The sequence below is a fragment of the Budorcas taxicolor genome, chromosome 3 (assembly GCF_023091745.1).
Source record: "Budorcas taxicolor isolate Tak-1 chromosome 3, Takin1.1, whole genome shotgun sequence".
NCBI lineage: Eukaryota > Metazoa > Chordata > Mammalia > Artiodactyla > Bovidae > Budorcas > Budorcas taxicolor.
Window position 1 is genome coordinate 50,135,832 of NC_068912.1, and position 13,967 is coordinate 50,149,798.

At 46.2% G+C, this 13,967-nt stretch overlaps 1 protein-coding gene across 1 annotated transcript in view; it reads left to right on the top strand.

Annotated features, from left to right (window-relative positions):
- BCAR3 (BCAR3 adaptor protein, NSP family member) overlaps positions 1-13,967 on the top strand; it is a 130,061-nt gene that overhangs the window by 35,291 nt on the left and 80,803 nt on the right. Inside the window, exon 3 of the mRNA XM_052636921.1 lies at positions 1,208-1,247. Coding sequence (XP_052492881.1) covers positions 1,208-1,247 — 40 coding nt within the window. The remainder of the gene's footprint in view (positions 1-1,207; positions 1,248-13,967) is intronic.

Consider the following 13,967-nt stretch of genomic DNA (forward strand, 5'->3'; position numbering starts at 1 on the left):
TCAGATACTTTGGCCTTACAAAGGGGCTCATTTCAGAAGCTCATGTGCTCGCACAGCCTAGAGGAGCGTCTCCGAAGCCAGCCTGCCTCTGTGTGCATGCCCTGTGTGCAAGACTCAGTGGACAGACCAGTCCAGGAACAGCTCTGAGGATGGGTCCATTTTACAACAAGATGGGCTGCCCCTGAGCTGTGGGAGCCACTCCTTGTGTCCAAGCAGGGGTCCGCTGCCCCTGTTCAGGACAGAAGTGCTACCGTCTCCCGGGGGTCTCTCCACAGAGGGAAGTGTCCAAGCCCCTGAGGGTCTGGGCTTGAGCTCATTCTTCCGGAGGCGGCTGCCTGTGGGTGGGGATCCCCCACCTCCTGAGGGCCGTGCGGTTTCTGTAGATACGCTGACAACCTTCCCACCAGCTTAAGAGCCACTCTGTCCTTTAAAAAGTGGCCTCGCCTCTTCAGGGGAATGTGTGGATTTTGTGCAGTTTAAGTCTCTAAAGGCACTGTCTTTTCACATCCTGTGTTATGGTGGGCACCTTGCTCTACCTCTGCCAGTATTGGAAGCGCCAGCTGTCACGTGTCCCCTCCCTTCCTTTACCTAAGATCCTCTTACACTGTAATGAATCAGCCTCCTCAGTGACACTGCTGCTGTTTACTTGTACTTGTCAGGTTAATCTTAACAGTATTATAATAGATCTGAGCAGACGTTAGGTGGGGAGAGAAAAAACACTGCGGTACCAAAGAAAATTAGAATGAGTTGTTCAGCTTGATGGCAAAAGACAAAGGGGATTTAGAAGCAGAGCTGGGTTCAAACTTCACCTATCTGGGTGCTGGGTGACCTCGGGCAGCTGTCCTCCCCACCTGAGCTTCTGTTTTCTGTCAAAGAGGGTGTGGCACAGTCGCCTGGTCCAAAGTGCTGCGGGGCCCTGCGTTATTGGTGTCTGTTACTCCTCACAGCTCTTTAGCTCAGAGTTTTAGGCTGATTTTTATGCTTTAGTGACTCTAGAATTACTAGCCATAAATAGTCTAATATTTGGGGCTTGAATTTTACAGGAAAACACGTGTCTTTTCTAACTTCCTGGCTGTGGATATTGTCTGGGAGGTGGACTCATCTTAATAATGTGAATGAATAGGGTGAAATAATGTTAGCTACATTGTACCCAGTGTGAGAATGAGTTGTTCCCAATTGTTCTCATGTTTATATTTTCTCTTTTCAGGGATCAGCATCTTCTGGACCCAACTCTGGAATATGTGAAGGTAGGAACCCAGGATTTAACATGTGGTTAGGGACCCTGTGGTAACAGGCCTCCCGTTTCTAACACAATGTTGTCCTCTGGCTTGTGTAGGAGGCTGGTTAGATTGAAACCACCAGGACATAATTTGACTTTCTTGGGCCTGTAGTAATCTCTGCAGGGCTCTTATGTCACCCTGTTATATATTTATAAACTTTCCCCCTTGTCTGAAGCCCTGGGAACCAGATGTGTTTTAAAAATTTGGAGGTAATATGGTACCTCTATCTAACCTCTAAAGGGGGCTAGAGTCACCATCCCATGATGAAACTCATTACTACAACAGTTTAATGTAAGAATATTCACACAAAGTGAGATGAATAGACTACAGATGATTTTGTGTAAATCACATTATGTTTTTGTCACCAAATGAGCTAGGGTTTGTTGTGCTGCCAAATGAGTTATTTAAAATGTTTCAGTTTTCAGAGTTTTGGGATTTTGGAATGGTAGACGAGGAACTGTGAACTTGTGTTTGTCTTCAGTGGAGGAGTGAAGGGTCTCTATGAGACTTTATTTTACGTATTTATTTTTGGCTGTGATGGGGCTTCGTTGCTGCACTCTGGCTTTTCTCTGATTGCAGTGAGTCGGGTCCACTCTGTAGTTGCGATGTGCAGGCTTTTCACTGTGGTGGCCTCTCTTGTTGTGAAACACCGGCTCCTGGGCACCAGGCTCAGTAGTTGCTGCTCCCGAGCTCCAGAGCACAGGCTCAATAGTTGTGGCGCACGGGCTGAGATGCTGTGCAGCACGTGGGATCTTCCTGGATCAGGGATCGAACCTGTGTCTCCTGCGTTGGCAGGTGGATTCTTTACCACTGAGCCACTAGGGAGCCTTTCTGAGCCATCCTCTCCATCTCAGTAGCCACCCTCTTTTTCAGTGGCTAGTTGGTACCTATGAGCAGTGTAATTCTTTTACTTTCCAGTGGGACTGACATTCAACGTATCTGAATAGTCAGTACTTCTTTTTTTTTTTTTTCCAATACTTCTAAACAAGTTTTAGAATGCCTTTCACTTCCTGCTTCTGCCACACACACCCAGTTTTCAGGTGTGTATATTTGTTTGGTTTTATTTTATTTTTGAGAGCTGTAATTATGTCCGGCACCTACTACAGAAAAGAGAACTCTCATCTGTCATGACAAAATGTATCATTCATTTTTAGGCGAAATCATGGGACAAGTTAGGACTTAAAGTGCTTGCCCCCTAGGAGCCATACTTTGTCTTTATTTTTCAAATTCATCCTCCCCATTTCAGAGGATTTAAGCCTATTCTTGCTTTTCTGTGTGCCTGTGACTGTCCCTGGATTTTGGCATTTCTTCCTTTTAGACCAGAGGATGGAGGGTTTAAAGCTTCTACTGGAGGAGAAGACTCTAGTAGAACCATGTGGTCACTTGAGGTGGTCATAGGAGGTGGGAATTATGTTTCCTGTCTATTCTACCGTGGCTGTGCCTGAGTTGCAGCTTGACTGCAGCAAATAGGTAATCCTAAACCAACAGAGCCACTGAGTCAGAATCTGGTCAGAACTTTATGAGTGGTGTGTCTGTGTCCCTCCTGGTGCATCGCGTGTGCTTTTGTGCGGGTTGTGCACTGCAAGGAATTAGGGGACACTGTCATACTCTATGATCTGACTTGACAGTAACATAAAAGAGTGTGTCCTAGAATTCTCCAGTGTGTTAATCACAGCAGCCCTTTAGAACTCACTGTGTTCCATGTCCCAGAAACTGGCTCTCTCTTGCTGCCGGCTCATTCAGGCTGTGCTCACTTCCCTCCTCGCTACTCCATAGCTCAGTTTTTCTCTTTTACTAAAGTCCCAGCATTCAGAAAACGAAGATATGGCATCTGGTCCCATCACTTCATGGGAAATAGATGGGGAAACAGTAGAAACAGTGTCAGACTTTATTTTGGGGGGCTCCAAAATAACTGCAGATGGTGACTGCAGCCATGAAATTAAAAGATGCTTACTCCTTGGAAGGAAAGTTATGACCAACCTAGATAGCATATTGAAAAGCAGAGACATTACTTTGCCAACAAAGGTCCGTCTAGTCAAAGATATGGTTTTTCCTGTGGTCATGTATGGATGTGAGAGTTGGACTGCGAAGAGAGCTGAGCACCGAAGAATTGATGCTTTTGAACTGTGGTGTTGGAGAAGACTCTTGAGAGTCCCTTGGACTGCAAGGAGATCCAACCAATCCATTCTGAAGGAGATCAGCCCTAGGATTTCTTTGGAGGGAATAATGCTGAAGCTGAAACTCCAGTACTTTGGCCACCTCACGAGAAGAGTTGACTCATTGGAAAAGACCCTGATGCTGGGAGGGATTGGGGGCAGGAGGAGAAGGGGACGACAGAGGATGAGATGGCTGGATGGCATCACTGACTCAATGGACGTGAGTCTGAGTGAACTCTGGGAGTTGGTGATGAACAAGGAGGCCTGGCGTGCTGCGATTCATGAGGTCGCAAAGAGTCGGACATGACTGAGCGACTGAACTGAACTGAAAGTCCCAGCCTTTAAGATAATCCAGTGATGAATTCTAAACCTAAGCAGAGACTTTGGGAAGGACTCATTTTAATATTAATATTTTCTAAGCTATTGCATCTCATTTGTGAATTGGTCATTGCAAGTTGTCATGTTGACTCAGAAGAGGTATTGGCTACCGTATATAAAATAGATATCCAGTGGAAACTTGCTGTATGACTCAGGGAACTCAAACCAGGACTATGTGACAACCTAGAGGGGTGGGAGGGAGGCTCAAGAGGGAGGAAACATATATATAGCTATGGCTGATTCATGTTGATGTATGGCAGAAAACAACACAATATTATAAAGCAATTATCCTTCAATTAAAAATAAATTTTAAAAAGAGCAGTGAAAAAAAAAAGAGCAGTGAACATCAACTCAATCAGAGGTATAGACTTCAAGAGGCAAATAAAAGATACTATTAAAAACTGAGACTTAAAGGAGAGGTGTTGCGGTTGTTGGTGCTTCGGTCTGCTGGGCTCCCCCGCTTTCCCTGGCAGTGAGTGATAGAACTGCTCCTGGTGGTGGCTCAAGGAGACCCCTTTTCTAGGACTCACTGAGGTCTTCTGAAGCTTACTTTTTGCTATCAACCTTGTCTGAATCTGGTCAGAACTTTAGAGATGACATTTCCGTGTCCCTCATCACATTTTTTTTTTTTTTTCTCATTTTGCCCTTCCTTGGTTTGGAGATATATGGCTTGGGGACTTAATGAGCAAATATAAGGGATTTTCATTTATCTCCATGGGCACTAAAGCTCTGAAGACACTTCCATAGAGCCCTTGGGCCTGAAGGTCTGAATGGACCCATGAGTCAGTTGTCTTGGGCCAGTGCAGTCCCATCCTAGCGTTTCTCAAACTTAGGCACCCTCTCGAGTGCTTGACCAATCCATGCCTCAGAGGGCTCGTAAATTGGTGCCAGCTGGTGCCTAGAGCCTGGAGGGTGGCTGAAGATGATTGAGGGAGGTGGGAGATGTAGATAAGGTGAATGCAGTTTGGCCCCCTTACTTTGAGCTCTTTCCTCCCTATCATCCCTTTGTACACATAATATGTCTCGGGCGTGGAGAAAAGTAGAGATTCTGTGTAAAGTATGTTTCATCACATAGGGCCCTTTCTGAGAGTCAGGGTTTTAGAGGTTCTTCATAACCTGAGAATGGGGGAGGGCAGTGAGCAGATCTCTGAGTCCATCTTGGCAGTAGAAGCACCCAGTGGTGGCCAGCCGACAGCCGTTCTTATCCTGCTGGGAGTCACAGTCCCAGGTCTCCCTTAACCTGGGAGACTTCCTAACCATCTTCACCTGGTTTTTCCAGTTCCCAGATTAAGAGAGAGAGGTCTGGGGCCACCCTTGCCTCCTCATGTCTAGAGGAAAGGAGACACTGAGGCTGACCCCATAACTCACGGGGTGATGGGGCTGCTGTGTTGTGGCAGGAGAGAGCTGGGTGGAGAAGGAATCCACCGTTCAGTCCTGCCCAGTTTGTACTGTGTCCTCCCAGCACTCCCCATAGCTGCTGCACATCAATACGGCAGCATGCCAGGGGGCCTGGGGGGCGGTTGCCAGGCTACCAGGAGCACCTCTGTGAGAACTGGAGAGAAGAGTGCTTGGCAGGGAAGCTCTAGAACTGTTGGGTAGTTCTTTCATTTCTTCAGCAGGCTGACCTCCTGCTGGGGCCTCCCAAGGACACCTTGTTACCCTAAGTGGTGAATTCCCTATTTGGATGTGATAAGAAAATTTGAGTAGATCCAAAGAACCCCCGGGAATTTTGGAGTCTTTATTCTCCTCTGTTTCTGTCTCTTTACGTTTCTGACCACCGGAGAGGGGAGCTTTTTCTTTTTCTACCTTTTCCTTGTGTCTCCATCCCCCTCCTCCTCTCCACATCCCCCCAAGCCAGGAGCCTAAAACATGATGATCATCTTCGAGGCCTGATTTCAACTGTTAAGTATAGTCATGAGATACTTTTCTGTAATCACATATAATTGATTCTCTTTCACTATATCTGAACAGCACTCTTCTTGTGGATTGGAAAACAGAAACCTCCGTGCAGCTGCGCCTTCCTCCTGCTCTTAAGGTAGTGACTTTGGTTAGTGGTGTAAGCTCTGGAATTTTCCTGTGCGTACCTAGCATTCCTTACCCTAGATAAAACTAATTTTTTTTTTAAACAGAGGAAATAGCTTTTAGAGGAAATAGCCCTAGGCAAAACTGTGTAGTCGAATTTCTCTTCTGGGTTGCTTTACCTGCTTGAAAGTGAAAAAGTGAAAGTGTTAGTCTCTCAGTCGTGTCCAACTCTTTGCAGCCCTAAGGATTGCAGCCTGCCAGGCTCCTCTCCAGGAAAGAGGAATTCTCCAGGAAAGAATACTGGAGTGGGCAACCATTCCCTTCTCCAGGGGATCTTCCTGAGCCAGAGATCGAACCTGGGTCTCCTGCATTGCAGGCAGGTTCTTTACCATCTGAGCCACCAGGGAAGCCCTGCTTACTGCTCCTGTTTATTTTTTGCCATATTTCTACTGCCTTCAGTATCTGCTCTGTGTCTAGTTTCTTAGATCTGTGTCAGGTAACTGTTTAGCACATTTGATAAAAATAATTGTACTGAAAATGAATACATGGTAATAGCTCAGGGTGCTGTCCTTCCCAGATAGCATTCCAATAGGAGACTCCAAGTTACATAGCCCCTGAGATCTCCAGGGAGGGGAGGCTGTCTCACATTCTTGTCTAATTAGCAGCATGACCTTGGACTTATCCCCTTCGCCCTATGGCTTCTGAGGCAGGAGATAGATGGTCCCCAGTCTAAGCAACTGGAGTTTGTCCCCTGTTGGGGCACAGGAGGAAAAAGAAACTGAGCCCTGCCCAGATAAGATAATACAGAGATCCCGTAGTCCTCATTTTCAAAATAAAGCTCCTTGGAGGTCAAAACAGAAAGAGGCATCATGCCATAGTAGGTGATGTCAACCTACCCATAAGGCCTCTTCTCTAGAAACCATTTTGGCTAAGAGATGCACACATACAGGAGAAGACCCCAAGATAAAACGAATACAGACTCGAACCAGGCAAAGCGAGATGACTGGCCAAAGGAAACCTGGCAGAAATGCCCCATATTTCAGACCACCACGAGGGTGCAGCTCCATCTGAGTCCACCCGTGTAAGTCTAGTCACACATACCTTTTCCTACTAATAAACATTTTACTGGTTTTACTACTTTCCGTCTCTCTGTGGAAATTCATTTCTACAAAGCCGACAGGCCAGGGCCTTGTCACTGGCCACTATCCCTGGTGGACTAGAGGCTGGGATTCAGTGCTCTCACTGCCGTGTCCTGACCTCAGTCTCTAGCTGGGAACAAGAACCCTGCTTCAAGCCACTGCAGACTGAGGCCACCCAAGATCTGTTCCATTTTCCCCACATCTAGAAAACCAGGGGATGGGCCAGTGTGCCTTCTAGTTCCACACTTATAGGATCCCCTAAGCCTGTGATGGAAGAACTGTATTAAAAAAAAAAAAATCTTAATGAACTGGATTACTATGATGGTGTAGTTACCCAGAGCCAGACATTCTGGAGTGCAAAGTCAAGTGGGCCTTAAGAAGCATTGCTTTAATAAAACTGGTGGATGCAATGAAATTCCAGGAGAACTATTCAGATCCCTAAAGGATGATGCCATCAAGGTTTTGCATTCATTATGTCAGCCAGTCTGGAAGACCCAGCAATGGCTGCAGGGTTGGAAAAGGTCAGTTGTCATCCCAATTCCCAAGAAGGGTAGTACCAAAGAATGTGCTAATCATCGGACACTTGCACTCATCTCCCACACTAGTGAGGTCATGCTTAAAATCTTGCATGCTAGGCTTCAGTATTATGCTAACCAAGAACTCCCAGATGTCAAAGCTGGGTTTAGAAAAGGAAGAGGAACTAGAGATCAAATTGCCAACATTTGCTGGACTATAGAGAAAGCAAGGGAATTTCAGAAAAACATCTCTCTCTCTTTCCGCGGCTATGCTAAAGCCTTTGCCTGCTTGTATCATGACAAACTGTGGAAAGCTCTTAAAGAGATGGAAATACCAGACCATCTTAGCTGTCTCCTGAGAAACCTGTTTATGGGTCAAAAAGCAACAGTTAGAAACCTGTATGGGATAACTGATTGGTTCAAGATCAAGAAAGGAGTAGGACAGGGTTGTCTGCTGTTACCCTGTTTGTTTAGCCGATACACTGAGCACTTCATGAGAAATGCTGGGCTCGATGTGTTACAAGCTGGAATCAAGATAGCTAGAAGGAAATCAATAATCACAGATATGCAGATGATGCCAAAGACTGTTCAAACAGCTGCACAATTGCACTCATCTCACATGCTAGCCATGTAAGGCTCAAAATTCTCCAAGCTAGGCTCCAACAGTACATGAACCAAGAACTTCCAGATGTTAGATTTATAAAAAGGAAGAGGAACCAGAGATCAAATTGCCAACATCCATTGGATCACTGAAAAAGCAAAAGAATTCCAAAAAAACATCTACTTCTGCTTTATTGACTACGCCAGTCTTTGACTGTGTGAATCACAACAAACTGTGGAAAATTCTTCAAGAGATGGGAATACCAGAACTTCTTACCTGCCTGCTGAGAAATCTGTATGCAGGTCAAGAAGCAACAGTTAGAACCAGACACGGAACAATGGACTGGTTCCAAATTGGGAAAGGAGTATGTCAAGACTGTATATTGTCACCCTGCTCATTTAATTTATATGCAGAGTACATCATGCAAAATGCCGGGCTGGATGAAGCACAAGCTGGAAGCAAGATTGCCGGGAGAAATATCAATAATCTCTGATATGCAGATGACACCACCCTTATGGCAGAAAGTGAAGAGGAACTAAAGAGCCTCTTGATGAAAGAGGAGAGTGAAAAAGCTGGCTTAAAACTCAACATTCAAAAAAACAAAGATCATGGTATCTAGTCCCATCACTTCATGGCAGATAGATGGGGAAACAGTGAAAACAGTAACAGACTATTTACTTGGGCTCCAAAATCACTGCAGATGGTGACTGCAGCCATGAAATTAAAAGATGCTTGCTCCTTGGAAGAAATGCTATGACCCACCTAGACAACATATTAAAAGGCAGAGACATTACTTTGCCAACAAAAGTTCATCTAGTCAAAGCTATGGTTTTTCCGATAGTCATCTATGGATGTGAGAGTTGGACCGTAAAGAAAAATGAGTGCTAAAGAATTGATGCTTTTGAACTGTTGTGTTGGAGAAGACTCTTGAGAGTCCCTTGGACTGCAAGGAGATCCAACCAGTCCATCCTAAAGGAAATCAATCCTGAATATTCATTGGAAGGACTGTTGCTGAAGCTGAAACTCCAATACTTTGGCCACCTGATGCGAAGAACTGACTAATCTGAAAAGACTCTGATGCTGGGAAAGATTGAAGGCAGGAGGAGAATAGGATGACAGAGGATAACATGGTTGGATGGCATCACCGACTCAATGGACATAAGTTGGAGCAAGCTCCAGGAGTTGGTGATGGACAGGGAAGCCTGGTTTGCTGCAGTCCATGGGGTCGCAAAGAGTCAGACACAACTGAGCGACTGAAGCAAACTGAATTGATGCAGATGATAGCCCTCTAATGGCAGAAAACTATGAGGAACTAAAGAGCCTCTTGATGAGAGTGAAGGAGGAGCGTGAAAGAGCCGGTTTAAGACTAAATATTAATAAAACTAAGATAATGGCATCCGGCCCCATTACTGCACAGCACATAGAAGGGGAGAGGTGGAAATAGTGACAGACTGCCTCTTCTTGGGCTCCAAAATCACTGTGGACTGTGACTGCAGCCATGAAATCAGAGGACAGTTGCTTCTTGGCAGGAACCTAGACAGTATGTTGAAAAACAGAGACATTACTCTGCCGACAAAGGTCCGTATAGTCAAGGCTATGGTCTTCTCCATGGTCATGTATGGTGTGAGAGCTAGGCCATAAAGAAGGCAGAATGCCAAAGAATCGATGCCTTCCAACTGTGGTGCTGGAGAAGACCTGAACGTCCCTTGGACAGCAAGATCAGACCAGTCATCTTAAGGGAGATCAACCCTGAGCTGATGCTGAAGCTGAAGCTCCAGTATTTTGGTCATCTGATGCGAACAGACAACTCATTGGAAAAGTCCCTGATGCTGAGAAAGATTGAGGGCAGAAGGAGAAGAGGGTGTCAGAGGCTGAGATGGCTGGCACCGATGCAATGAACATGAACTTGGGCAAACTCCAGGAGATGGTGAGGGAAGGGGAGGCCTAGAGTCCATGGGGTCGCAAGGAGTCAGACGCGACTGGCGAATGAACAGCAGTAACGCCTATGGCAAGCTGGAGGGGGAAGGGTTTTGGTAAGGCCTTCTTAATCTGTCACTCTTGATCACAGAACTGCCACATCGATTGGAACAAGGGTGGCATTTTATGTTGTGTCTCCGACATTAAGACCAAGGGTGTGACAGATAATAATGGCCCACCCATCACATTACCTCAAAAGATCGGAGATTTCCCCCGACACTCCTGCGTTTGCTCTTATAGTCCATACACTTTCACTTCTGTAACCCCTTCTTGAACCTGTGAAACCTGCTTCCATTTTCACTCTTTGTCATTCTTTTCATATTTTCCTGGGGCTACTTCTTTAACCTTCAGGAGTTGCCCACCCCCCACACACACTCACATACACTAAGTTTTATCAGTTTATAGTATTTCCTATCTTTTCTCCCTTTATACTTATCTTCCTTTTAGACTGAAGATTCTAATTCTTTCTTCTTCACACATAGCCTTACAGTTATATTAATAGAGTCTCTTTTCTGAGAGAGACTTAAAAGTATATATTTTTAGGAAAGGAACTGATTAGCTACAGCAGAGCTGGGTGATTTTTTTTTTTAAGAAGAAATGTTCATTATGGATTTGTGATTTTCCTTTTAGAAGAAATGTTTATTATAGATTTTTTTTGTTTTAAAGTAAATTGTCCTTAAGAAAGACAAATTGGAAAATAAATATAATAGCATAGTAGGGAAGACATTGGGGAGACTGTTTTCTCAGATTAACCAAGGTTATATAGGCAAGGCCAGGTTGTAAATAGCACAGTGCCTGCAGACGAAACAGCTCTCCTGACTCCGCCGTTAGCAAGTGTCAGGACAGAGTGTAGCCTTTTGTTCCCACGAGCTCCCTAGTGAATGAATGGCCTTTTCTTTTGTCGTCAGCCCTTGTGGATTCTTGCTGGAGCCACTTGTGAGCTTTTCTAAGACATCTGCAGTTTCTGAGCTTGCTTTGCAGGTTAGATGAAGGGACAGGACTGGAGCCTTACCCTGGAGAGGAGACCAGAGCCCTTGGACTTCTTCCTCTGGGTGTGCACTGGCTACTTAGGAGCCTAGAGCCACTTGGAGCCCCGTCCTTTATGGGGTTAATGCTCCCAAATGCTCTTTCTAAGAGGGGCTTACAGACTTGACGGTCTGCCCAAGGCTCAGATCTCACAAGACCATTTCCTGCAGTCGGCTGGCCAGGGCTACATTAGGTCACCCTGCAGATTAAAAGAGGAGTAATTATGTGAATTCCAGTGCCAAGAATAAGTGCCCCGGGCTGTGGGGGCCTCGGTGGGGGCAGGGGCGGCAAGGCTGCAGCCCCTAAGCCCGCTTTGTGCTCAAGATGGTTGCAGCCATGGTCACGGTTAAATAGCTGTCTTTGAGGAAGGTCTTTTCTTCCAGCAAGGGAAATCAGTCCAGTCTGCTCTGAATTAGCCGGCTCACAAAGTCATGAAAGGGACTTACAAAAACAATGGCACGCTGTACATTCTGTGAGATTTTAACAAGTTATACGAACCAAATAATGGCCCAGTTGGCTGGCTCTGCAGGTTTTTGCCTGAGTGTGCACATCCAGAGAGCCAGTGCCGCCCCGTGGACCAGAAGATCAAACGCTGCCAGCAGTGAATGGGAAACAGCCCTGGGGCTCATCTTGGGAGCAAGGAAAGACAGCCCCCATCCAGCTCCTCCCACTCCACCCCAAAAACCTTCTCTACAAAGATTCCTCGGAAGCTTAATGTTACTACAGTTTTAAAAGATTGCTGAGGCAGGGTGAGAAGAATAGGCATGGAGGATATTCTTTCATTTCATGGAATCCTATCCTGCAGGTCTGTGAAAATGTGGCCATTTATAAAAAGTGAAACTTCATCATGAAAACATACGTCTATTTAGAAATCTGTATGTTAGTGTCTGTAGTGGCATTATTTCTAACTGACAAAAACTGTTAAGAGCACCAGTGTCTTTTGACTGCTGAGCGGATAAACCGCAGACCCACACGGTGACATCCTCTTCAGCATTAAGAAGGAATGGACCGTGGGATGCAGATAAAACCTGGCAGTACCGAGAGCAGATCAGTGGTTGAAGGGGTGCAGGAGGGAATAGGGCAGCTTTGGGGGAATGATAGAGATACTTTGATTGGGGTTGTTTCAGATCTCATAGAACTGTACGGGAAGGGGTGATTTTAGTATTTGCAAATTATACCTCACCGAGCCTGACTTTAAAAAAGCAAACTGTAGCCTTAAGTACTGCCATCTCACTATGGGAGATTTTTGGTTTTGAGATGGGCCATGTCAAACTGCTGACCAGGTGGAAAGAGTGCTGAGCTTGTGGGTATTTTTACTGCTTTGGTTCATTCAGCAGATAGTTTGGGACAGATTCTGTATGTTAGTAATTGTCCAGTCAAGTCAGGCTGGGTAGGGGGGAAGTGGCATCAAGAGCCTGACCTGAATGGAGAGGATATATGTATACCATGGCCAGCTTAACCTGGGATAGTGACAGCAGGAATGGAAAGTCAGGGCAGGTGCTGGAGGCCTTCTAGAGATAGAGTTAAGAGTCATTGTATGAGGTGAGTTGACAGTTCCAGCAGGACTTAAATGGGGGTGGTGATAGAGAAGCAGCCAGGGGGAAATCCAGAGTTCACACAGTGCTTGGCATCTTGCCCGAAGTCAGTAAGGATTTTAGGGGCGGAAGGGAGATTTTCATTTGAAGACCATGTTACCACAATGATGTTAAGTTAAGCATCTGGGATAGCATTATCCCAGCGGGGGCTGGGGCAGCGGGGGTGTGGAGCGGGGACAGTCGGCTGGGGCAGCGGGGGTGTGCGGGGGACTGGGGCAGCGGGGCAGCGGGGGTGTGCGGGGGACAGTCGGCAAACTACAGCCTGGGACCACATCTAGCCTGCTGTCTATTGCTGTAGTCCACAAGCTAAAATAGATATATGTTTCTGCATGTTTGTTTGTTTTTTTAAAGAAGAATGTAAAAGTTGTAAAATTCAAATTTCAGTATGCATAAATTGTACTGAAACACAGCCACACCCATTCATTGGCGCATTGCCACTTTCTCACTGTGAGGGTGGAGTTGAGCAGTCGTGACAGAATAGGTAGCAAAGCTGAACTGCTCACTGTCTGGACCTTGACAGGAAAGGTTTGCAGACCAGACCCCTCCTCCAGGCTGTGTGCGCATACACTATCCTTGTCTCCCTTCTGAACAGACTGTAGCAGGCTTTCAGCAAAAGTCTCATCTTTCCACGCCAGCACTTCCACGATGCAGCCATGGGTCATCAACATCACCTTGCCCTTGCCTAATGACACAGCAGTGAGTCCTTGTGCAAACTGTGTGTGCTTGCATAATCTCAGAGATGATGCTGTTGCAACACTGCGTGGCCTGGACATACTTCGGCGTCTCGTCGGGTAGACCTGTCTGCTCTGAGTAGCAGTGTCTCTCTTGTCACGTTAGCATCTTCGGCTCTGCTGGGTGAGCAGGTGTGTGGAAACAGCTGGAGTCCTGACTGCTCCTACCTGGCGTTTGTGTGGATAACTCCTCAGGCCAGACGTTGCCAGGACAGCCTGAGATGTATTTTGTCAGTGTCCCAGGTCAGAAGCGAATTCTCCCTACACCCCTGAACTTGGTGGTTTGAATCAAGGTCGAAGCTGGGGCTGCCCTCTGGAGGTGCTCGAGGGAGCCTGGTCTGGCCTGTAAGTGGGATATGGCAAGCTCACATGCTTGTTCTGGGCTACAGCCTTCATCCTTGGCTGAAAAAAGAGGACTCTTCTTAGATCCCAGTCAGACAGAGAGGCGGTGAAGAGATGAGAACTCACATGTAAGCAAGGATTGAAGCCACAGCCTCTGACCAGAATCAGCTGGATAACTGGGCTTCACGGCCCTCCCCTTGTGGCC